A 23,773-nucleotide genomic window follows, 5' to 3' on the forward strand; every position below is an offset into this window, starting at 1 on the left:
CTGGGCTCCCAGGCTGCCCATGTATCACATTTATGGGCTGCTGGGGGATGCGGGCATGGCTCTGGGCACCAGTAAGGTTCCTGTAGTCCCTGCCAGCTCCCCTGCTCCACTAGCCAGCAGCAATTCCCTTTTATTTGGAGCAAGCCTGGACTCTCTGGAGGAGCTTATAAGCAGGGCAGGATGTGGGGGCTGGAGCTGTTGGCTCACACTCTCCCATTTTCTGGCCATTGCGCTCCTGAGGCACAAGCAGGCGTCCGCCTCTAAACCAGCACCAGGTGCTGGCAACACGCAGCTCGCTTTGCAAATGCTATGGGATGGGTGTTGTACGTGTTCAACAGCATCCTATGGACAACCACAGCCCTGATTCCCTCCACAGTGCTGTTCAAGTGGGATCTGATGGTGGCAAGAGCTGTTTTCAAGGCAGGAAGGGCTGTCCATGGGGTGCCAAGGGGACCAAGGGGAGATGAGGGTGGCTGTGGCACATCAGGAAGAGGGGCACAGCTGGGCTGGGTGCTGCAGGCTTGGCTCCCAGCCCAGTATGGCACCACCCCAGCAGCATGCCAGAGATGGAGGTGGGCACGTTGCTGGTGGTGCCAGAGCCTCTGCAAAGGGCACAGAGCTGCCCCCCTCCCTGGCACAGACTAGCTTTCATCCCCAGCTCCAGGATACCAGGGTAGGATCTGACCAGAGCCACCTCCCAGCCCTGCCTCACATGGGGACCACGGTGGGATGGATCCTGCCTCGGGCAGCCCCGGGTAACACAGAGCCCCCAGACCCACCCCATGCTGCTGCTGCTTGCGTTTCCCCATCTGGATCTGGTTGGGCACGGAGCCGCTGGCGCCGAGCACCAGGGCTGGGAGGTGCCAACACATGGAAGCGATTACAGGGGCCGGGTCGAGGTGTGAGGAGGGGCCAGAGGAGCACACGCCAAGCAGGGGGCTCTGCAGAGGGTTGTGTCCCCGCTGCAGGACAGGCGAGATGCCCCAGCCACCAGCCTGCATCCTCTGCTGGCATTCAGCAAGGGCTGAGCAGGGCAGGAGGCTCTGGCAGCAAGGTGCAAAGGGGTCTTGCCTGGGTAGCGCCAACGCTACCCCATTTATTGGGATCACAGAAGGGGGGTGGGGGTCCCTTCTGCCTTTAGACGGCTGGTGGAGGGGGCTCAGCGATGCCCAGCACCCTTGGGAGCCTGTGCCCATGGTCCCCCTCGAGGTGGCACGGCGCAGCGGCGCGGGGCTGGCTCGGTGCCCCATCCCCATGTGCTCAGCATGGCTCGTCGCCCTGAGTCCGAGGTGTCTCCAGCCGGCTCCTGGCTGGCACGGGCAGCCCAAAGCTCCTGGAAGCACAGCCTCTGTCCTTAGGGTCCATCCCGCACCCAAAGGGTGCTGGGGGCAGCGTCCGAGGCTGTGCAGCGTGGGGCCCTTGGTGCCAACAGTGGTGTCACGGTCCGTACGTGGTGAGCGGGTGCACGGAGCGGGGTCGGATGGGGCTCATGGCAGGATTTGGGTCCCTGCAGGGAAAGAGGGAAGGGGGTCAGTGGCACTGCCCTGCCTGAGCCCTTCCCTGTGCACCCGCACTGGCACTCACTTGGCAGAGCCTTCAAGTGGGTGGCAGCAACCAAGAAGTTGTGGGGTTTGGTCTCGTCCTTGCTGTGCTTCCTCACTCGGAGCCTGGGGATGGAGAGGTGGTGGCTGAGGACCCCGAGCAGCCCTCTCTGGGTGCAGGGACTGCTCTGCACCCCTACCCAGCTGGGATCCCAGCACAGGGCTGGGGGACACGGGGTGCCCGTGCTGGGGGATCAGGGGCCAGAGTGGGATGGGGACAGCATTCATGCAGCCAGAACCCCACCTACCAGATGAGAATGGTGATGACGAGAACAGCAGCCAGGATGAAGAAGGCGAAGATCCCAAGGGAGACCAGGATGGCCATCTTCTCCAGAGGGTCACTGCGGTCTGGGACAGGAAACTGTCACGGCCGAGGGATGCCACCGACCCCGGCACTCGGCGAGGACCCTCCAGCCAGGTTTTGGGACCTGCTCCCACCCCAGTCCCCAACCTCACCCACGACCCCCAGTTCTACTCACTGATGGGCTCAGGGTTGGGAGCCTGCGAGGGCTCCTCCGCCAGGCTCTCCAGGCTGGCGTCTGTAGTGGTTCCTTCACTCGCCGTGGCGGCTGGGTCTGGGAGGGCAGCAGGGTTGGGAATCAGTCACCCAAAATCATTGGTAGCATTGCAGGGTGGAGTAAAGAAGGGTGCCCTTGGGGTTTCGCAGTGAGATGGGGGCCTGGGAGCCCAAGGGTGCCCCTGTGGTGCTCCTGGCAGCTCCACTTTGCCCTGAGGGCCATGGGAGACAGTTCCCAAACTGCACCCTGCCATGGGGCAGCAGGAGGTGGGAGCTGCTTTGCCCCCTTGCAGCTCTACCTCCCACCATGGGGCCAGTTTTTGGATGGTGCACGGCACCAGCTGTCCTGGGGCAACGTGAAGGGACCCCAGGAGCTGGGGCTTGCCCTGGTGACACTCAAGGGAGGGGGGTGACATGGGGAAGGGGCTGCAGAGGGGCAGCCCGGGGTGCTGGAGGGGCTGTGGGAGGGACGGTGCAAGCCGTGAGGACCCCTGCCCTGCACCTCTGACCGGGGTGGCCCGTGCCTCCGCGCTCCACTCGCTCCAGTTCCCCGCGTCCAGGAAATCCTTCGCGCTCACTTGCACCACGTGCTCCAGCCCCGCGAAGGCGTCCGTGATCACCTCGGACAGGTTCACCGTCTCCACCTGCGCAGCGGGAGACGTCGGGCACGTGGACACCCCAAACCCAGGGCCACCATCCCACCCTGGCACCCCTCGCCGTGCCCCCGTGGCCGCCGCTTACCACGGACCAGGAGCGGTGGATGACGGGGCGGTACTGGAGCCGAAAGCGGAGCTGGAAGTGGGGCTCCTTGGGCCAGGACGCGGGGTACTTCCAGCTCACGTAGAGCCGCCGCGGGGCCAGGGGGACAGGCTCCACCACCAAGCCCTCTGGAGGGTCTGGCTTAACTGAGCAGGAGGGGACAGGGACACCCCGTCAGGCCGTGTCCCCACCCCCTGTGCTGCACCATGGATGGACGAACGGACGGACAGGGGGACAGGCACTCACTGATGGCCTGCATGGTGATGTCCAGGAGGCGGAAGCTGGAGCCCAGTGGGTTCACCTCGGTGATGTTCAGCCGGTAGGAGCTCCAGAACTCCGAGCGGTGCACGGTGCAGGTACCGGCACGGGATGGATCCTGCAGGCACGGCCCCACGTGCCCGCTCTTGTTCCTGCCAGACGGGGAGGTGGGGTGGTGACATGTCCCCCCCACCCCGGTTGTACACAGCTCCCTGGTGCTGCTAAGATGGGGGCACATGGGCAGAACACCGCACCAGCAGCCAGGTGGCAACCCCTGTTACAGCTTCTGTAGGGTATGGGCATCTCCTGTCACCCCCAGATCCCCAATACGGCCAAAGGGACACCCCCATCCCAGCTCCATGGCTTGGGGAGCCTGCTCCTCCATGGGGTTATCGCCTTGGGGACCCCGCTGAGGACAGGGGCAGAGCCTTTTGGATGGGGACTGGTCCCCAGGGCATGGGATCGGGGTGGGAGTGAGCCCTACCTCCGCTTTTCTTCCCCTGTCAGCGATTTCTTCCTGCCAAGGAGAGACAGAAAAGCAGACGGTGAGGACTGGGGGACAGGAGGCAGCATGATGCCAACCCCATCGTAACCCAGCATGAGGACACAGGTCTCCACACCGGCCCTGGGGGGCTGCTTTGCCACACTCCACTCTCCCCTTGCAGCCCATGGGCACCACGGCACAGGGGCTGGAGCTAACACCGTGCCCAGCACTGCCAGCGAGGAGCAGGGGGCTGGGGGTCCCAGGTTAACCGGGACGCGCAGGAGCATCCCCAGTGCCAGAGGACACCCCCTGCCCGCTGCTCTTCGGTGCACAGCGGCAGCAAGCATGCAGGCATGCTAATAAAAGCGGCCCTGGAGGGACGTGGTGTTATTTTCCACTCCCCAGCAGCTGGCTTGCTCTCACCCCACGCTCCAGCCCCAAGACCCGCTGCTTTCCGCTGCCAGCTCCACGTGGCCCCGGTTCCGACTGCCCTCTTCCCACCGTGCCCACGCACTCCGGGGTGCTCAGGGGGGAATCGAGGAGAGCCCTGCTCCCCTCCTGCGCCTGCACGGCTGGCAGCGGGGCCCGGCTCTAGGTTTTACAGGCTCCGGCTGACTTCAAAGCAGCCCCGTAATTTGGCCTGCCGTGATAATTAGAAGCAGCGGCAGCGCTGTTTCGCCAGCTCCTTTCATCCTGGAGCATGCTGAAGAGCTTGGCGGCTTGCAGATGACCCGCTTCTCTTGTCCACCCCCTCTGGAGGGAGGGAGCCTGTGCTGGACCCCAGCACTGCTCAGAAACCCTGCTTGTGCATGTGCCCTAAAGCACGCTCTGCTCCAAGGAACAGCCTGCTCCTTGGCCACGATGCTCTGGGGCAGGCGGCAAGCCCACGGTGCAGGCTGGAGTGCAGGCAGGATTTGGGGGTTGTGCTTGGGAGGGATCCCAGCGCTCACCCCAAAGCCCGTGCCCTGCCCTCACCTATAGGTGGTGATATATCTGGTGGGGAGGAAGGTCTCCAGGCTGGAAGTCCAGGAGCAGGAGAAGTTCTCATAGTCGGATGCTCTGCAGGACACAAAGGGGACCCCCGGCAGGTCTGGAGCCCGCAGGGAGGCGATGGTCAGCGAGGGGTCCCCTGCCCTGCAGCACAGCCAGCACGCGGGGACCTGTGCACATCCCCTCTTGGCACCCCCTGGCCACCCAGACCACGGACACACTACTCACGCCCCAGCCGCAGGGACACGGCGTGCAGGAGGCTGCCATCCTCGCCGTGGCAGCTGTAGGTCCCCGCAGCAGCCAGGCTGGCGTGCGGCAGCACCAGGGCTCCCTGATGGATGGCCGAGCCCTCCGGCAGCGCCGCGGCCCCCTCTCGTCTCCATTGCACCGGCGAGCTGGGGAGGGGAGAGATGGGGTGTTAGGGGATGGGGACAGCGGGGACACCCCACAAGCTTTGGGGGAGAGCTGATGGGGAGACAGGCACAGCTGGGGATGGAGACGTTGACTTTGCTCCCATGCTGTTTTTTTATTTTTTGGAGCCCACCCGTTAAACCACCCCATGGTGTGCACACAAAACACCTACCCGGCGCGGGCACCGGCGCACGACAGGGTCACGTCCGTCCCCACCTGGCCGTACTGCACACCTGGAGGGACACACAGAGGGGTGTCAGCCCCGCGTGCCACCCCTGGGGTCCTGCTGCACGTGGGGAACTGGGAAGGACTGGTCCCAACTGGGGCTGGGCAGTGGGCAGCTGCAGGGGCAGGCTGCCCAGGGGACACCCAATGCCGTGGGGCTGCATTTCGGGAAGGGAAGGCATCTGTAAGGTAGGCGCTGATGTTGCTTGATCCGTGCCCTTTTTGGGGGTGCCCCAGTGTCCTCATGCTGGGAGGGCTGTGCCTTGCTGCGACCGGGGGGCCGGGGGGGGGCTCACCTTCCTCTCCCCAGCCCTCGGGGACGGCGAGGGAAGCTGACGCCAGGGCTGCCGCGAGGAACACCATCACCCTGCCCAGGCCTCGGGTGGGACTGTGCATCTGGGGGGGGGCAGAGAGGGAAAGGAGAGCGTGTTATCCCAGCACCAGCACCTGCATCTCTGAGGGACCAAGCACCCTGACCCATCACCTCACCCCCTCCTGTGGGGGACAGCAGGTTGACCATGACAGCCACGCTCCTGTCCCCGGTGCAGGCTGCTGAGTCGTCCCCATGCCTGGAGTGGGGACGCGATGTGCAAATACTGGCCAGGAGCTCAGACCTGCGTGGGCTGGAGGGATTGAGGGCTCTTTGCTGTTGCAGCCCTGTGCTGGGAGCCCTGGCTGGCTCCCAGCCCTGCGAGCAAAGCAGGGTGGTCCAGAGCCCTGCACTGGTGCAGCTGGAGCAAAAAGAGATCAGTTCTGGCCCGGTTTTATGCAGCTGGAGGCAGCAATTGGCGCTGAACAGGCTGATGCAGCAGGGGGAGCAGCTCCGTGAGAGCTCAGACTGCACCGAGAGCGGGGATGGCTGCGGCTCCCTTTCACTCCCCACGCGCGGATGGCATTAGGGCTGGTCCATGCAGTCTGTGCCCTCCTGGGCTGTTTGTCATCTCTGTGCCCAGGGAGAACTGTCCGTGGGTGAGAAGTGAGCTGATACCGAGGCAGGGATGTGTGTGCCAGCCACAGACCCAGGTCTGTGTCCTCACCCCGAGGTGCCCATCCCTGTCCATCCCTGCCTCCATCGTCCTGTCCCTATCAGCCAGCATCGCCCCACCTGGGGCAGCCACCGTCATCCCACCCCTTCCAGCCAGCCCTGCCTGGCCCCAACAGGCACAGAGACAGCTGAATTGTGTTTTCCCCAGAGCCCCCCCACACTGCCTGCCCGGTAATGAAGAGCAGGCACTATCGGGCAGGCTGTTTATTCATTCCCACACCATCGGGCACCCCTTATGGTCAGGGGCCAGGGGCTGCAGTAAACTTCCTGCCAGCCCCAGGCACAGGGGCAGGTGCATGCTGCAGCCCCGTGGGTGTAAATCCCTGTCCTGCTGAGTCACCTGGGCTTGAAAGCTCAGAGGGAAATATCCCAGCCCTGGAAAGCTGCCACGGAGCAGCTGGTGGTGTCTGTCCCGCAGGCAGGCGGCCGGTCTCCAGCCCGGCGAGCTGGGGCTGATGCTGCTCCCCCTGTGCTCAGCGAGCTGCTGGTGCCCGTGGTCCACACACCGAACCATGAGGGTTGCAAGAAATGAGAGAAATGGGATGATGTGCTAAAACCCAGAGAGGTGGGGAGCTGGGCTCTGGCTTCCCCTGTGCAAGGGGGAAAAGGAACGTGTTGCTCCTGCATCCCATCATGGTGCTCCTGCATCACACCACGGTGCTCCTGCATCACACCACGGTGCTCCGGTATCACACCATGATGCCCTTGTATCGCACCACGGTGCTCCAGATACCTGCAGGAGCTGCCCTCTGCCCTTTTGCGCACGCCAGCCAGGCTCAACTGCAAGTCCCACACATAAATAATTTCATGAGACTGTCATAAGCTTTTCCTACTAAACCACACAGAGAAATGTTCCCAAGAAACATCAGTGAAAAGAGCCCTGCCAAAACTATGCTGGTAACTGATACTAACTGGGAATACTAGGCCTGAAAGTAAAATATTTCAGTGATGGAAAAAAAGACTTAAAATACACTCTAAAAGCAGACACCAAAAATAACTCCAAGCACCACACTGGCCAAAGTTAAGGGATGGTGGGATCAGGGAGAAGGGAGAGCGTGCTAGCGTGGACATAGTTTGAAAATCAAATAATTTCTTCTCCTGTCTGTCCTGCTTTATGAAGTGTGGGCTGTGCAAACGCTGCAGAGGTGAAAGCAGATCTGCCTTGCTGCAGTCCCAGACCAGCCATGGCTTTTTGCCCCTGGGATCCTCTCATTTTTTCCCCAAAACTCAGGAGGGAGGGGGTGCTCCCAGTGACCTGCCCGACCGCTGCCAAAGCCCAGCCGCAGCCGAACATCACAGGACGGGACACAGGGCGATCCCTTCTGTGCCTGCCTGACGGGCACACACAAAAGCCCACGGGAGGGGTGGCAGCCACGGCATCGTCCCACCGGGCAGGAGCCGCAGACCGGGGGAAGACCCGGGGACTTTGTGCTCCAACAGTGCTGTGGCGTGGCCGGCGGCCAGCCACTCAGGGCCAGGCAGCCGCTCGGTGCAGGAAGGATGCCCTGGCTTTCTGCGCCCAAAATCCCTCACGGAGGGTAAAATACATGTGAAAATGAATGCCCACACACGTGTATGGTTGGGATGTCTTCCTTAGCAGCGCTGCTATCTCCCAAACCCCACACAGGCGGAGCCTGGCCCCACTATGTCTGCACCGGCAGTGACGCACCCGGGGACAGGGAGTCCCGGCACAGTGGCCTGGAGCTGAGCCTGGGCAGAGGGAACAATCGGAGCCTTTCTTCCTCCCCACATGGCTGCTCCCTGCCCGGACGGGGTGACCTCCCCGACCACGGCTGGGTCAGTGGGGACAGCCCAGGGTGAGTGGCTCAGCCCCAGGATGGTGGCAATGTTGGGCACCCCTGCCCTGGCGCAGGATGCTCTCGTTGCACCCAGGCACCGGCTGAAAATGCAAGGTGCTGTCTTCCACCCCGCACCACCCCGGCCGTCCCTCTGTCCTGCTGGGCATCAGTCCTGGTATGGGATGGTGGGGACATGGCCAGCGGCTGCTGCTTTCCCCCCTGGGCTGCACAGCACCAGTTCCCAGAGCCACGCTGGGAAAAGGCAAGGGCTGGGATTGCACGGCAGCGAGCAGTGCGCTTCGTGACTTTTTAGCCCATCCAAAGATTTTCTGATTGAGGCTTTTGGGGAGCTGTGGGACAAGTCCTGCCGCCAGCCCCATCCTGCAGAAACCATCAGCAGTAGCATCTTAAAACGCTACAAATCAAAATGTCCTGCCCCCCTCCCCCCCTCCCCCCCCCAAATCACAGCCACGTGCACCAGCACCGATGCACATGTGGGATGTGACAGTCCCCTCGGCATGGCCGTGCTGTGCCATGCCCCACAGTGGCCTGGCAGAGCTCGGCGCAGATTCCTGGGGGAGGCCAACTTTCCATTGCACTCACTGCTCTGAAAGACAGTGGTTTTGGTGTTTTTTTTGTTTTTTCTTTTTTTTTGCTTTGCTTTGCTTCATTTGAAGTCACTCTTCAAAGAGGAAGAGACGCACACAGAGCCAGGGGTGGGGCAGGGGGGGACACATGCGGGCGATGCCGCATTGGCAGGAGGTAAACAGAGCTGGGGGCACACACGAGTTGCTCCCCACTGAGTGCACAGACCCGCGGTGCCTCCTAACCCCTCCACAGGGTGGTCTGGGGCAGCATCACTCAAATGGAGATGTAGGGGGAGGAAAAAAAAAAAAAACACCACGAGCACTTGGCAGCTCTGCCCACCATGTGCTGGGTGCTTCTGGAGTCACCCACCTGCAAAATGCCACCCTGCAGCAGGCAAGGTGTGACACCAGCCGGCTCCAGTGCCCTGGCCGTGCCATCGCGCTGCGCTCCTGTGCTCGAGCATCCCTGGCCCTGCTGCCCAGCCCCTGCTCTCCGCCAGTGCCCGCTGTGGGAAACCGCTCCCGTGGCCAAGGGCGGTGGCGTTTTGAAGCAGCAGGAACGTCCCTCTTCAGCTTGTTTTCCTTCGGGATCAGGCGGGGAGCGCCCCGCTAAACCCCCCTCCTCCTGGCCGCCCTGCAGAAGCGCTGTGCCCCGCTCTGAGGAGGCGCAGCGTGGCCTGAACCCCTGCCCGTGCTGCTGCCCTGCCCAGAAAGCTGGCAGCATCCCGGTCCCACAGCAAAGCTGGGGCAGGCAGAGGGAGGAATGGTGACCCCCCAGCCCTGCACACCCTGACACCGTCTCCTCTCCAGATGCGAGTGAAAGGCTGGAGGTTTTTGTACCCAACAGCACGGCTCGATGTGGAGGGGGCACAAACCTGCAGCACCCGCACGGCCCCCGCTGCCTCTTGCGTTGCCTTACCAAGCTGGAAGGGGCCGTATCCTGCACCGGGGCTTGCCCTCTGGGAAGCAGCTGTCGTGCCCTCATTTTCAGCGCTTTTTATTTGCATTCATCCTTTGCTTTCTTTTCGCCAAATCTGAGGACAAGGGGAGGCGGAGGCAAGGAGGAACCCGAGGCCCCTGGGGAGCGTGCCTCTGGCACCCACCAAGCCGCGGCATGCCTGGTGAAAGCCAAACAATGGGTGCCAATAGGGAGGGAGGGAGGCATGTCCCTCCCCCCCCCCCCCCCCCCCTCTTTTTGGAGCCACCAGGGCCATACGCTGCCCCCAGGACTGCTGGCAGTGCCCACAGCACCTCCACACCCACAGCTCTCCGAGTCCAAGGGTTAACCACTGCTTGCTGTCCCCAGCCCGTGCAGTGCCTTGGGGACCCCAAAAAGTGCTGCTTCCCTTTGCACCTCTTCATGCACACACACAGCACAGCACCCGCTGCGGGAATAACCCCGAACAAACCAGCAAAACCAGCCGCAGACTCTCCCTGGGAGGCTGGTGCAGTCCAGTAACCCCCACTTCAGCTCAAATGCAGGGTTAGCGCCAGCACAACCCAAATGTGGGTTACGCAGCCCAAATGTGGGGCTAACCCCAGCACAGCCCAAACGCGGGGTTAAACCCATCGCAGCCCAGGGAAGTGTTCTGCTCCACTCCCACCCCAAATACCCATCTCCATCCAACCCATCACCACCACCCCAAACCCAGCCATGCCCCGCTGACCACAGCCCCACCGCTACCCAAACCCGAGCTCCCCGCGCCCAGGGGCCACCCCTTGCACCTCGCTTCTCCGTGGGGCCAGCAGCTACTAACGGGACCCGGTGCTGGGGGAACAGGGGGCCACCCCGTGCCTCGGCATCGCGGCGGCTTCGTTGCGGGACAGCTTCTGCTCTGACCCTGGGAAACTCCCACCCCAGCGCCGCGATTTCCGCCCGGCCCCTCGCCCGCGCCCTCCCCTGCCCCAGCCCGCGGAAGGAGAAGTCTCTGGCTCCCGGCTTGTAACCTGAAGCATCGGCAGGGGCCAAACAGCAAGGGCTCTGTTAGCAGCCAGCAGCCCCCAAGCCCTGCCAGCTGGCAGCCTTTTATTCGGAGGGGGGGGCGAGAGGAGCCCCCAGCACCAGGCTCCCCGCCTCGCCCTAAGTCGCACGCTGGAGAAATTCCTAAAAATAATCTGGCCCTAAAGACAGCTGGCCGGCGGAGGGCAAGGGATGGAGGGGGGTCCCGTGGGAGGTGGCTGGGGGGGCTCCATCCCTACTGTGCCTGCAGAGCCTGTGCCAGACCCAAGGGCAGGGGTGGGACCCGCTGGGCTTTTGCTCGCAGGGACCTTGGTGAGCCTGGGATAAGAGCAGGGCAGAAAAGGAGAGGAAAACTCTCTGTCCCAGGAGAGTTTTGGATTTGGGGTGTTTTCCTGAAGCTAGGTGCTGGAGGCTGCGTACAGGCTTGGTTTTGCTGAATCTGCTTTGCTTTTGGATGCTGAAGTGTTTCACCATGCAGTCCAGCCCTTGTGCTGCCCGGCTCTCCTGGGCTGCCATCGGGGGAGGCAGGGGCGGCGCAGGGAAGCCGCGATGGACCCAGAGGCAAGCGGTGCCTGGCCCTAATTAAAAATCCCCAGAGAGCGTGCTGGAGGGGCAGATGCTGGAGCTGCGATTAAGAGCATGTGCATCCACATATGTGTATCTACACGCACGTATATGTGAGCATCCCATGCAAGCCCAGCACCTCGGTGCTGGGAAGCCGGTCTGGCTGCTCCCGATGAATTTGAGCCCGGAGCCAGGTGAGAGGGGCCCCGCAGCGCGTCCCTGCCCGGTGCAGCAAGCAGCACGGCCCCATCCCGCCCCGTGCTCGGGGGCTCGCTGGTGTCTGGGAGCAATCGGGCACAGCTCCATTTCCAAGGCACGAAGGCGCTCGGGTCAGCCAAAACGCTGCGGGGCGGCAGGTCCAAAATAAACATTTCGCCGTTACTGCCTGCTTTCAGGAGCTGGTAACGTTTCATTTCAATGGCACACATGCTCCCGCAGCTAGCAATTTGCTGTCACTCTTCTGCAAAACAAAATCCCTTTTGGGCTGGAGGAGGATTTCAGGTGTCTTTGGGAGCCACCCGGGCAGCCAAATAAAGCCACCACCAAAGGACCATGAACTCTGCGTGCTGTGGCACCTGCATGGGGGGGGGGACAGTGGCTGCAGACCCTCATGCCCACAAGCTCTTTTTTGCCCCTTTGCTCACGCTGCCACAGCAAAGGTTCCCTGCAGCCACACCAATTCATTGCCACCTCCGCCTGGGGCAAGCAGCCACAGCACAGGGCTTACACCAGGAGGTGTAAGAAGAGGAGGCCACCGCCACGTTCGGGGGACGGGGGCAGTGAGTTGAGAAGGTTGGAAAAACACCGGCTGGATCGTTTTGTGCCGGGGAAAAAAAAAAAAAAAAAAAGTGCTCCTGAAAGATTAAGTGTGAGCGTATCCGAGCAGGGGGGAAAGCAGGGCGAAGTTGTGAGCGTGCTGACACATCTCCTTCCACGATGCTGGAGGGACGCCCCGGCCCTGCTCGGGGACAGCTCTGTTTACAAGCTCCCATTGTCTCCTTTTTTCCTTTTCTTCCCCCCCACCCCGCCCCTCCAATGTTATAGTTCAGAGTAAACAAAAGCAAGCAGCCTCTCTCTCCAAACATTTCAACCATCCCAAACTTTCTCCGGAGGGGGGCTGCCCGTGGAATTTTCCTCATCCAAAAGAATTTCGAAATGTTCCCGTTTCAGCCTGCTTTGAATCAAGGCCAGGACGGCTCTGAAATCCTTCGCGAAATGCTCGAGCTGCCCTCTGCGCAGCCCTGGCTCCGGACGGGGGACCGAGGTCCCTTCAGCAGCCACAGCACCCCAAAAATCCCCACTTGGAGGGGGAACGCCGGCATGTCCCAGCCCGTGCAAACTCCTCTGGCACGGCCCATCACCTGCAGGGAGCCAGCAAGCTCCTGGTGGGGATGGATCCAGCTTTTTATAGTTTAATGATGGAGCACCTCAATTCCCCCAGCAGTTTGCAGCCCGCTCCGTGCCTGCTTGGGCAGGGTGAGCAGGAGGGGATGACACGCTGTGGTTGGGGCCAGCATCCTTCCCCATGGATGGAGCAGGGACACAGACTCATCCCCTGCACATCCCTGGGAGATGGCACCTGGAGAGGATGAGGAAAGCTCCTCCAGGATGAGCCGTGGCGGTGCCACCCAGCGCACGGTCAGGGTGGGCACCCCAGGTGCTTGGCACTGAGTTTTAACCCCAAGAAGAAGAGGTTGGAGCCCAGGGTGGGTAAGTGGAGGCCCCCACAAGCTGCCCTCGGCTCTGGCTAGCACGGACGTGCTGTGGGACCTGGCTGTGCTGCTCAGCCTCTCGGCAATGGGGGCACCGGGGTGGCCCCTGCAACAACTGCAGCGAGGAAAGCTGAGCGGGAAAGCCCACCCAAGAAAGGCAACGAAGCGGGGAATCGGAGCGCTAAACAAACACCCGACCTTCAGCCGGGTTGGGATTTGGCTGTCAATGCAAGCCATTGTGGTGGCCTGGCATGTTAATGTCCCCTGCTCGCTTTCCCAAACGGTCCCTGGATGGGTGTCACCGGGTAGGTGGCCCTGCAGCCTGACACACACCGGGGCACGTCGGGGAGCCCCTACGCCCTCACCCTGCTGCCATAATTCCCCCGCAGTGGGACACACAGGGGGCTGGGGGGGCTGCAACCCCTCGAAGCACATGTGTGGAGGGTTGGCACCCGCTCCGTCCTCCCCCTGGGTGGGCACAGACCCCAGGTGGGGAGGTACCTCGGCTCCAGGCGGAGAGGGGGTCATTCTGTGAAAGGGGGGTCCCCTACCAGCTCTGCACCATCTCCCGGGTAGCCCCACCGGTGCAACGCCATGCTGCCTTCTTCTCCTGCACTGGGGCTCCTCCATAGTCCCCCCCAAACCTGGCCCAGCAGCCCCCTCCCCTACAAAGGGGCCAGGCAGCGGCTGCGTGGGGAGCAGAGCCTCTGGCACAGCAGATGGGGGCTGCAAGGCAAGACTCCCTCAGGTGTGTTTGCCTTGGCCAGGGCTCAACCCCTTCCAATTAGAGCTACAGAAAACATATATTAAAAAGGAGGGGGAAAAAATAATACTCTCTCCCGCGCTGGGGCCCTGGGCTTGGCCGGGGTTTCTCGGTCGGCCAAGCGCAGGCGATGCAGGCTCTGCTGGCAGCCGCCCGGGGAGGGAGGGGTGTTTGTGGATATTAAAACGTAGTCGTAAAGAAGAATAAAAGGGCAGCCTTGTTTCGGAACGAGTCTCCGAGGCTTTCCCCTCTCCCGGCATGCTCGGCACCTGGCCGGCTCCGCAGCGCTGCTCGCGAGCGGCTCCGGGGCAGCCAGCGCGCGGTCACAGCCCCAGCGTGTCCTGGGGAGGGCAGGGACAGCCGCCTGCCCTTGGCATCCACCTGGGCCACCCCGTGCCCACCATCAGCTGCCCCACGGACCGGTGGCACCTTGGCACAAGCCCCTTTGCTGATGCTCGAGGAGCGCAGCCAGCCCAGCACCTTTGGGCAGACATAGGTTTCAAAGCACTCCTGCGGCCCGCTGTGTGGGGTTAAAAATGCAGCTTGCCCTTGTCATTAAACCAGCCCTGCACATCCCATCCCGGTGCTCGCTGCCTGCCCTTTCTCCTGCCCCAAAGTCCCGCTCTGCCCACAGGAAACCTCTTGGTATCAGGTCCCCAGGGGTGAAGGAGAGGCCGGTCAGAGTTTCTGCTTGCACCGCCTGGCATCGGGCCTGGCTCCAGCATTTCCCAACAGGCAGGTCGGGAAGGAGGAGAGATATGGATGGGGGGGTGGCAAGACTTTACTGCCCCCACCCAGCTCCCTTGGTGCAGATCTGGGAGAGCAGCTGCGGCTGCCAGAGCACAGCAAGGGGCAGCTTCGACCCCACATCCATCCCCAATGATGGATGCAGCTTCCCTGCGGCATCTCTTCCCCCATGTGCTGGCCTCCCCAGCACCGTGCCCCGCTGCAAAAAGCAGCAGCCAGGCGGTGAGGGAGCAGCCCCAGCCGGGAAGGTGCCCCTATCCCATCCCATCCCCTCCCCACCTGCTCGCCCGGCGCACACCTGGCTTCTTGGCGCAGACGCTGCCCTCTGCCCCCTCCCCGAGCGGCTCCCGGCCACGTGGCAGCGAGGAGGGGGACGATGGGCTGCGAGCCCAGCAGCCTCCCCCATCCCTCCCTCCTTCCCTCCGCCTTTTCCCTGGCAGCTCCCCAGAACCGCAGGCTCACCGGGCCTCCCATCCCCTCGCCGTGCCACGGGGACCCCGGGCACACCCCGTCCCCCTCGCCACGGCTCGGCCCCAATGACTAACGCCCTGGGTGCCGCCGGGGCGAGCGGGGCCTGTCCCTTGGCCGTGCTCCCTCCCTGCGGCGGTGAAATCACGTCTGGAGAAAGCACGCGCGGTGCCGGCGGGTCCCCCCCCGCCTCCCCTCCGCTGCTCCCCGCGAGGCTCCTCGCTCCCTGCCCGCTGGCTGGCTGCCCCGGCTCTGCAAAACCCCGCTCCCCACGGGACCCCGCCGGCCCCGCACGCAGCCCGGTGTTGCGGATGGACAGACAGACGCTCCAGACGCACGGCCTGCGAGGGAGCTGGCGGCAGCCCCAGCGGCCTCCTCCGTAGGCGCGTGGGAGGGCGGCGGGGCCGGCAGGCTTCCTGAGCTCATAAAAATGCTCCCAGGGAGCGGGCAGCAACCTCTGGCCTCCCTCTAACCTTCCTAACGGCAGCACAGCCCCTTCAGAGCCAGGGGGGATGGCGAGGGACAGGCCACCTCCGCTAGCCACCGGCCCCAGCCGGCACGTGGCACGCGGGTGACTAATTTGGCTCTTTAAACGCCTCCGCAGCACGGGAGCGTGGCTCCGGGTTAGGGTTTAATTATCTTCCTCTGCTGCCCGCGCTCTCTTCTTGCTGTAACGCCGCAGGGACCACGGGGATGGTGTCCCTGCCACCGGCACGGCTGGCACGGACCAGGTCCCCCTTGGTGCCGGGGATCTGGCTGGGAACGCGCCGAGGCTGCAGCTCGGGGCTATAAAAAGCACCGCTGTGGTATGCAGCACGCCGCTTCGGGGAGGGGAGGGAAAAAAATAAAAATAAAATCAGGTGCCGGATGAGTCAGGGAGTGACAGCGCGCACTGCTGGGTCAGGACTGGCCCCGGCGCAGCGCGCGTTCTTCCCTTCCTCCCCGCTTCCCAGCCAGGAGCCTGGAGACGTCCCAGCGCGGCCGGGGAGCACAGAGCTGAGATTTGGCAAGGCCCCGAGGGTGGAGGACAGCAGCAAGGCTGGGACAGCAGAGGAAGGACGGGGGACGATTGGCACCTCCTGCCAGCTCCACAGCCTCCCCTCGCCCGGCCCAACGATGCCGGATTCGGACACCCAGCCTCCTGGCAGCTCTCCCCCGGCGGCTGGCTTTGGGCAGCGCTCAGTGTTTGTCCGGAGGATTAACCGTGCCCTGCTTTACAGCCAGAGGTTCCCATCCCCGTGTGATGGCAGGGCCGGTGCAGCCATGGCAAGAGCGGGCACCCTGCTGTGACCCCAGCACCCATGGGCACCCCAAGGGAGACCTCACCTGGAGACAGCAAAAGCCAGGGGAAAACACATCCGAAGGGAGCTCCCCGCCCCGGGACATGCAATGTTTGCACAAGCCTGAGCGGGGGAAGGTCAGATTAATTTTAAACCTGAATAAACAAGGGGAGAAGGCAATGCCAGAGCTCACCCTTCCCTGCGGCTCCTTGCATCCCTGCCAGTGGGGATGCATCCAAGCACGGCTGCGTCCAGCCCGGGGCTCAGCCCCGGGACTCGGCCCGGCCCCAGGGACCACGGGGACAGCCCCACGCTGTCCCAAATCCTCCCCTGCCGCGGGGCCTCCCCGACTTCGAGGAGCTCCCGGCTGAGTCAGTGTTGGCAACGGGACGGGTGACAGCGCAGCGGCTCCTGCTCTCCATCCCAAAACCCCTCCAGCCACAGCACCGGGTGCCCAACCCGGCTCCCACAGGGATGTCCCCTACGCCGTGCCACCCCATCCTGCTGGGGACGGCTGCAGGGCTCAGCTGCCCCCCCGCCAAGCACCCCAGCTCTGCCTCTGGGGAAATAACCAGGAGAAGAAAAAAATGAAATATTGTTTGTGGGTCAAGAGGAGAACGGAAAAAAAAAAAAAGTTTGCATTTTTCGTGCCAAAAGGAAAATGAAAACCAAAACATTTTGTTCTAAATGATAGGCCTTGTTTAGTTTTCAGTGGTTTTACTTTTTTAAAATGGTTCAAATTAAATCGAGCTAAAATTGGCTTCCAAACATTACCTTGGGGTGGGGAATCAAATCAAATCAAAATCAAAACGTCTCATTTGGAAAATGTCAGAGCGAAACGCCGCGGCTTTTCCAGCCCGGAGAGAGCCGAAGCCAGGCGCTGAACCCAGCCTCAATTCACAACGTGTGCTGGCCTCCCAAAAACTGTCTTTCATTTTTTTTTTTTTTTTTTTTTTTCTTTTCTCCAGCAAACGAAGCAGCTGCCCGCCGTAACCCCTGCTGGCTGTGCCAGTGGGCGGCCGCCAGCGCCGGCGCTCCCGGTGTGTGGCTCCCAGCGGGGACGTCCCCGCGTCCTGCCGATGCACGGACGGAGCCTGCTGCAGCCTTGCACCCGAGTCTGACCCAAGCTGCTCTTTAAAACTTCTGTTTAAATGTCTTTTCTATTAGGTCAGCATTCCTCCTTCGCGCAGGGAAGGTGGTTACGGGCTGCAGTCCGGCACACAGGCTCCTCAGTGCCGGCTGCTGGCGCTCTGTCAGCGAGCAGCCTGCCCACGCGATTAAATTACCAAGAAAAATGGATCGTTTCTCCAAGCATTAGGTGCGTTAACCTCTCTCGCGGTGGCGAGGCCCGCTACAGGCGAGCTGTTAATTGGAAATTCATAGAGCTGGCCGCAAAAGTTTCCTTCGGCTCCGCTCCGCCCTGCCCTTGTTGAGGCGAGGGATGGTGGGGAGGATTTTGCTGCCCTCCCTGAAACACCGGGAAAAGTAGGTGAGGAAAAACCCTCAGGGACCTTTCCGGGCAAATACACAGCTGGCATGGTCCAGCTCCAGACCTGCACACTGCTAACCCCAGGTCCAGCGTGTGCCACCCCCATGATGGGGACATCACCTGGGGACACTGTCCCAGCACCTCTTCCAGCTGCACCCCAGGGGACAAAAATAGATGCTACCTGCCCCACAGACCTTGCTTACATCCTTTGCCCATCCCAGGCGCAGCGTGAGCACCGCTAGTTATTTAAAAATCTCCATCCCAGCTCAAACAGCACCTCAGCATTCTCCTCCTGGGCTGCTTTGAGGCCAAACCTCCACACCTCACTGGCCAAGCGGAGCCCTTGGAGGCATTTTCAGAGCAAACTGCCCCGCAGCCGGAGTTGCAGGGATCCCAGTGCTTATCTGCAGCCTCCAGGGAGGGTTTGCAGCAGACCAAGAGCTTTGTCAACAGGATGCTCCGGGAGCCTGCCCCCTCCTGAGTTCACGCCCGGAGCCGCTGCGAGGGGCCGCATCCTGCTCCCGGCGTGCACCCTGCGCTGCGGGGAGCTCCAGGGAGGGGCAATGCAGCAGCCAGGGAGCCCCACGCAGCCAGGCTGCTTTTGGGTGCTGTGGGTGCACGGACAACGGGCACAGCTCAGGCTGGAGATGGGGCAGAGAGCAGGGCACAGCGTCAGGGATGGCCGAGGGAAAAGGGACGCTCCCCCGGTCCTGTCACACTCCAGCCATAATGCTGTAAAACTCAAACCCGGGATGGGGCTGAGCAGCCTCGGTGGAGCTGCAAAACAGCCTCCTGGGAGCCTCACAGTAGCTATAAATCAAAAGCAGCCCAAGGGCAGCCGAATCCCCCAGGGTTGCATGTTGGCCCTCGCGAGCCGAGGATGGAGCAACAGCTGGTCCAGCCCACCAGCTCCTCCTAACACTTCGCCTCGGGCAAAACTCATGGAAAGCGAAGGAAAGACTCCCGTGGACTTCCCCAGGGATTCAGGGCCTGTCCCAGCTCTGCACGAAAGTCTGGGGAGATGCCAGCTGGCCCGGGCACCATGCGTGACAGTGGCTTTCGCAAAGCGAAGCAGGGACACCGCAGCTGAGCCAGCCCCGGGGGACCTTTGCGGGGCCGTTTCGGCACAGCTGTCGGGAGCTGCAGCCCCTCTGTCGCAACCCTGGCATGGCGCTGGGCGATGCTCTGGCACAGCCACCCACCACCACCCTGTGCAGCAGCCCCCTGTGTCTCCCTCAACGTCACCAAGGCCCTTTGTGTTTTTTTTTTGTTGTTGTTTTTTTCTTTTTCCCAGCTACTTTTGCAGGAAGGCGCGGTCTGAATCACGCCTTTCATGGCATTATTGAATTCAGGAGGCATTGGTGCCCGCACCGACTTTCATCAAAGAGGGGCTGGCGAGATCCCAGCTCCAGCTATCGGTCTGGCCAGGATGAAGCGTGCGGGGTTTCGGTCCCAAAGGAAAGGGCTGGTGAAAGCACAGGAAAGGCGAAGGAAACAGCTGAACCGGCACCACCGTGCCAGCTGCGCTGGGCACACGGACTTGCTCTGCACGGAGCCACCGCCTCTCACGTGCTCTGTGAGCAAATCCAAACCCGCGTGCCGAAATCAGGCACTCGCCCCTAGGGCTGCCCACAGGATGCTACGTGGCATCCCCTACACGGGATGAGACCCGGGGGCAATCCCTTTTTCTGGGCCCCCAGGAAGACCCCCCATGATGGTTGCAGAGCCGATGCCACCTGGCCACGCTCCCAAAAACGGTGCCAAGCCAGCTCTGGGCCCCTCTGAGCCCCGGTGTGACGGGGAGCTCTGCTGGCTCATGGCTTCTGTCACTTGGTACGACTCCAGCATCATTGTTTTAACCAAGCTCACCATCCCTCATTTTCACTTTAGAAGCTCGGGTAAAATAGAAAATGCCCAAATGACCTTCTTTCCACCATCAGGATTTAATTAGATGAAGGAGCCCTAAACTTTTCCACCCCTCCCTATAAGGAAATCTCTGCAGGGCCGTAACCATTTTTATTATGCTGTTTCTATTTCTGCCCTCTCTGTATTGAGAGGAGGGGACCAGAGCCCAGCAGCCGCTGGGGAGCCCTGGAGTGATTTCCAAAACCCCACTAAATGCTTTCAGCATCAGCCCCTCTCCCCACAGCCAAGCATTTCGCTCGCACTTTTGCACAGTGCAACGAACGTTTCCACCGAGTTGTCTGCAGCGAGGTCTGCATGGTCTTCCCGAGTGGCTACAGACCAACAAAAACCCGAGGACTTGCATGATTTTTCTAACCCCTGCTTACAGCGGGTGTTTTCTCACGCTGCTCGATGCACGATCTTACCTGAGGTTCCCTCAGCTGTCGCCACCCGCACGGTTCAGCCCCGCGTCTGACCGCGCCAGCTCTCACCCGAGGTCCATCCGGCCCGGCTGCCATCTCCAAAAGCATCTTCAGAAAATGTGTGCGAGCAGATGTGGCCTCCCCCCAGCCAGACCCTCCAGCAAACCCTTCCGAAATCCCTCGTAAGCTTTTTCAGCAATGACTGATCCCTTCTGGCCCGAGTCCAGGCTCCGCTGGTCAGATGTGACCACAGCACAAATCCCGCTAAGACAGAGGTGAATCAGGTCCTGCAGTGCCGTTTGCCTTCTTGCTCCTCTTCTCCCAGACCCCAAACACCAGATGCAGCAGAGAGGAGACATTTGCCCTTTTTTTCCCCATGTCTGAGACTCGTGCCCTGGAGAGGAGGCAGGATCGCACCCCTCAGCCCTGCTCACTCGTCCATCCTCCGTCCAGCCCGTGCCTCCGAGCAGTGCCGCCCGCAGCAGAGCCCGACGCACGCTTTAGGAGCTGCGGGTGCTGGGACAGCACAGCAGAGCCCAAAGCTCACCCCGTTCCGTGGCCGTGCCAGGGCTGCCTAAGTGACAGGGTGACTCAGAGACTTGGGAAGCAGCCAGGCTCAAGAGATAATTCCTATTAACACGCTGATTTCTGAGACGACAAACCTGCTTCTAATTTCTAGAGGAATTTTTCTTTTTTCCACGGAGACAGTCCATGGGAATGTGACTGTTGGAGAAGACGAGCAAGCCATGACTGTAAGACATCACCTCCATTTCCACCTTCGCAGCCTGGAAGGGAGGATGCGCTGGAGAACAACATCACCGGGAGGCGTGGAGATTTGCTGCTAAGAACTTGGGCCACGGGGTCACCAAATCCCCGTCCGAAGAGACTTGGAGATTTTCACACATGAGATGCTTTCGTAACCACACGAACACTTAGAAAAACCAAAAACTCTCTAAACATCCCAGCGAGTCACCCCAGATATCCCAGGGCTAATTCCTGACGCTGGGTTTGCATCCCGAATGCCAGCGAGGCCCCATCGCTCCGCCCGGGGGGAAGAGCGCCCAGCTGAGCCAAGCTCCTTCCTTGGCTGCGGCTTCGGCATGGGCAGAGCCACCCTGTCCCACGACTGAACAAGAGGAGAGGAAACGAAAAGGGGGAAAGTGCCCAAATTTTCCTACGGATGCTGTGCGGGAGGGAAGCAGAGCCACGAGCTGGCTGGCACCTGCCCCTCCTCCGGAAAGCATCTTGCAAGGGGTTTTCCTTTCCTTTTTCCTTCACAGCAAAACCCACAGGGAAAGCATGAAAGCACCGTACGTGCGCAGGCACATCGCCAGGCTGGGCTCTGTGCATGCTCTGCCCAAAAACCCCCAGCACACATCTCCAGCGAGATGTTTACAGCCCGCTGGTCCCTGCGCTCAGGCCAGCCGCCCTCCTGAATCCTGAGGCTCTGCCGTGATGCTGGATGAAAAAAAAAATAAGCACCTTGCATCACCAGCCTCGCCAAGGGACTGTGGCTGTCCCCCAGCCGAGGACGGATGGCGTGAGCCGGAGATGGAGAGAGAGGAAGATCAAGGCAGCCCAGAGCTGATCCGACACGAGGAGACAAGAATCTCTTGGCTTGCTCAGCCTAACAAAATAACGAAGATGCTATAAATAGAGCGGGGTAAACACCGGAGAGGGAGAAGAGGTCTTGAACTAAAAGCACAATGTTGGCACAAAGCCATGTGGGAATAAACTATCCAGGAATATACTCGGGCAGGAAATCAGAAGGAGGTTTAGCCCTGCATGAGCAGGAAGAGCCTGGAGTCGCCTTTGAACACGACCAGAGCAGAAAGAAAGGGCTTGAACCGAGAGCTTGTGACAGGTGAGGACGTCACACTCCGTCCCTGGCCACCTGGGTTTTCCCGCTAACGTTTAGGATGGTCCAGGTGAGGTGGGGGAGAAAGGGAGAGGGCAGGGCTGGGTGGCACTTGGGTACCTGCAGACTGGGGGACGCAGCAGCTTCTGATAAACCTGCAACCACAAAAGGGAACCGGCGCTGCTTCCAAGCTGAAGACGGCGGGGAGACTCGCGGCGCTGTGAGTCATTCATTCATCCCTCATAAACAGGGCCTGTGCCCGGCCAAGCATCCTCCTCCCCCCCTCTGCCGTGACAGCCAGCCCAGAGACTTCTCCAGGACGGGGAAAAAATGGCTTATCAGATATGATGAAGTTTTCCCTTCCCCGTGAGGCTCCCAGAAGACCGAAGCAGCTCGCAGAGCAGGAGGCAGGGCAAACCCTGAGCCGTTCTTCTCCACGGAGCAGAGGGCACATGGGTGCTACGAGGTGAGGGACGTGGTGACCATGTCCCACCCCATTCCCATCCCGAGGAGGAGCCCTGCTGACCCGGCTTCCACCAGCAAGCAGCCCTACATGGGACTCGTGTGCCCCACACGGGGCTGGGATGCCACGGTCTCCGTGCAGCTCCGAGCGTAACCCAGACCGTGACCTGCCCTCGCACAGATGCCGGCGGAGCGCAAACACCCCACCTCCTCCGGCAAACACCGCCGCCAGACGTGGCTGCAGCCGTACAGGAGCGGGCACCTCCTGGCACCCCCTCGGCCACCGACGCCGCAGGTTTCTCGCCGTGGAGATCGGATTAAAGGAAAATGAGATTCTCGAAGCGGCGTCACGGAAGGGGCTGGGATCACAGACAGCAAAATCCAAGTGAAACTCGGCCCCAAAGCCCCCTTTCGCACACTTTGCCAACTTGCTGCCAGAACTCAGAGGGGACCCGGGGAGGGGACGTGGCCGGGGTTGGGGGTGACACGGCCAGCGTGTGAGGGTGGCACCAGGGCTGGGCACCCGCAGGGGCTGCCAGCGGGCTGAGGAGCAGTGATTGAGACAGCGGCCAAGGGCAAGGAGGGACAAGGCAGGCAGAGCCCTTGCGGTGCCTGCGCATGGGAAAGCGCCTCTCTCCGCGCCTCTCTTAATTGAGAGCAGCTTTTCCCTCCCCCGACCCCCCAGGAGAAGACAGGGCCCTGCCAGGGGGACCGGCGGCTTGCCTGGTATTGTTCGAGCCTTCCTCCAGAAAACTCTCCCCGGAGCTGAGGAGAGCGGGGGGAAAGTCTGCGGATGATGGGGAAGGGGCTCAAAGCCTGCACCCCCCGACCTCTTTCCACCCCCCGAGCATCTGAGGCATGCTGAGCCGGGAAGGGCAGCAGCACCGGGTTACCCCCATAGGCAGGCAGGAGGGGGGTCGTGGGGGTGTGCTACTTTCCCCCGTACCTCCGGGGCAAGCGGCAAACCACCGGCATACACCGGCGCCGGGAGCCTGCCCGCAGCCGGGCGCCCCTCACCGCGGCGTCGGGGCGGCGGCGAGGAGTCGGGATATAAGGGGAGGGGAAAAAAGAGGGGATGTGTGTGTGTGTGGGGGGGTGCCGATGGGGGGGTGTCCTACCTTCCTGCGCTCCTCCGCGGCTATGTGTCCATGGTGCTCGGCGGGCCGGGACCGGGACCGGGACCGGGACGAGTGGCACCGGCGGCGGGGAGCCCGCTGCGGGCTGCTCGGGGCGGCAGCGGGCGGTCCGGTCCCGCCGCCGCCGCTGCACAATTGGAGCAGGGCGCTGCCAATCCTCCGCCGCCTCTCCGGGACGCTTCCTGTGCCTGCGATCCGCACCCGGCTCCCGCACCGGCTCCCGCAGCTCCGCACCCCAAGGGCGCACCGCTCGTCCCCCGGCCCCCGGTGCGCAGCTCGCCCCCGGGCACCTCCGGGGGCAGCGCCCTCCGGCATCCCGGCGGGGGTCGGG

General features: G+C 62.1%; 1 protein-coding gene across 6 annotated transcripts; it reads right to left on the reverse strand.

The window, feature by feature from the left end:
• Window positions 1-1,065: 1,065 nt before the first annotated feature.
• Window positions 1,066-23,773, reverse strand: IL11RA (interleukin 11 receptor subunit alpha). 6 transcript variants are annotated; one of them, XM_083816411.1, is made up of 14 exons: window positions 10,402-10,815; window positions 9,596-9,794; window positions 5,542-5,641; window positions 5,193-5,253; window positions 4,838-5,004; window positions 4,595-4,678; window positions 3,620-3,652; window positions 3,124-3,287; window positions 2,860-3,023; window positions 2,621-2,762; window positions 2,081-2,176; window positions 1,850-1,949; window positions 1,585-1,667; window positions 1,066-1,507 (listed from the first exon to the last, which is right to left on the reverse strand). In XM_083816411.1, exons 2-14 carry the CDS (start codon window positions 9,681-9,683, stop codon window positions 1,488-1,490), a joined length of 1,302 nt encoding a protein of 433 aa, XP_083672537.1. In that variant the 5' UTR covers window positions 9,684-9,794; window positions 10,402-10,815; the 3' UTR covers window positions 1,066-1,487. The 6 variants fall into 6 exon arrangements, with proteins under 6 accessions (XP_083672537.1, XP_083672533.1, XP_083672535.1 ...); XM_083816407.1 differs by lacking the exons at window positions 9,596-9,794; window positions 10,402-10,815 and adding an exon at window positions 23,425-23,773 and having other exon boundaries at window positions 4,595-4,709; XM_083816409.1 differs by lacking the exons at window positions 9,596-9,794; window positions 10,402-10,815 and adding an exon at window positions 19,990-20,747 and having other exon boundaries at window positions 4,595-4,709.

Source organism: Anser anser (genome assembly GCF_964211835.1).
Source record: "Anser anser genome assembly, chromosome: Z".
NCBI classification, from domain to species: domain Eukaryota; kingdom Metazoa; phylum Chordata; class Aves; order Anseriformes; family Anatidae; genus Anser; species Anser anser.

Excerpts from the sequence above, each read along its gene's own strand:
- IL11RA (XM_083816407.1), bottom strand. The coding sequence starts at position 23,757 with ATGCCGGAGGGCGCTGCCCCCGGAGGTGCCCGGGGGCGAGCTGCGCAC. Across the intron at positions 5,642-23,424 it reads CCGCGGAGGAGCGCAGGAAG|ATGCACAGTCCCACCCGAGG; the intron begins GTAGGACACCCC and ends GCCCCCCCCCAG. Across the intron at positions 3,024-3,123 it reads CATCACCATGCAGGCCATCA|TTAAGCCAGACCCTCCAGAG; the intron begins GTGAGTGCCTGT and ends CCTCCTGCTCAG.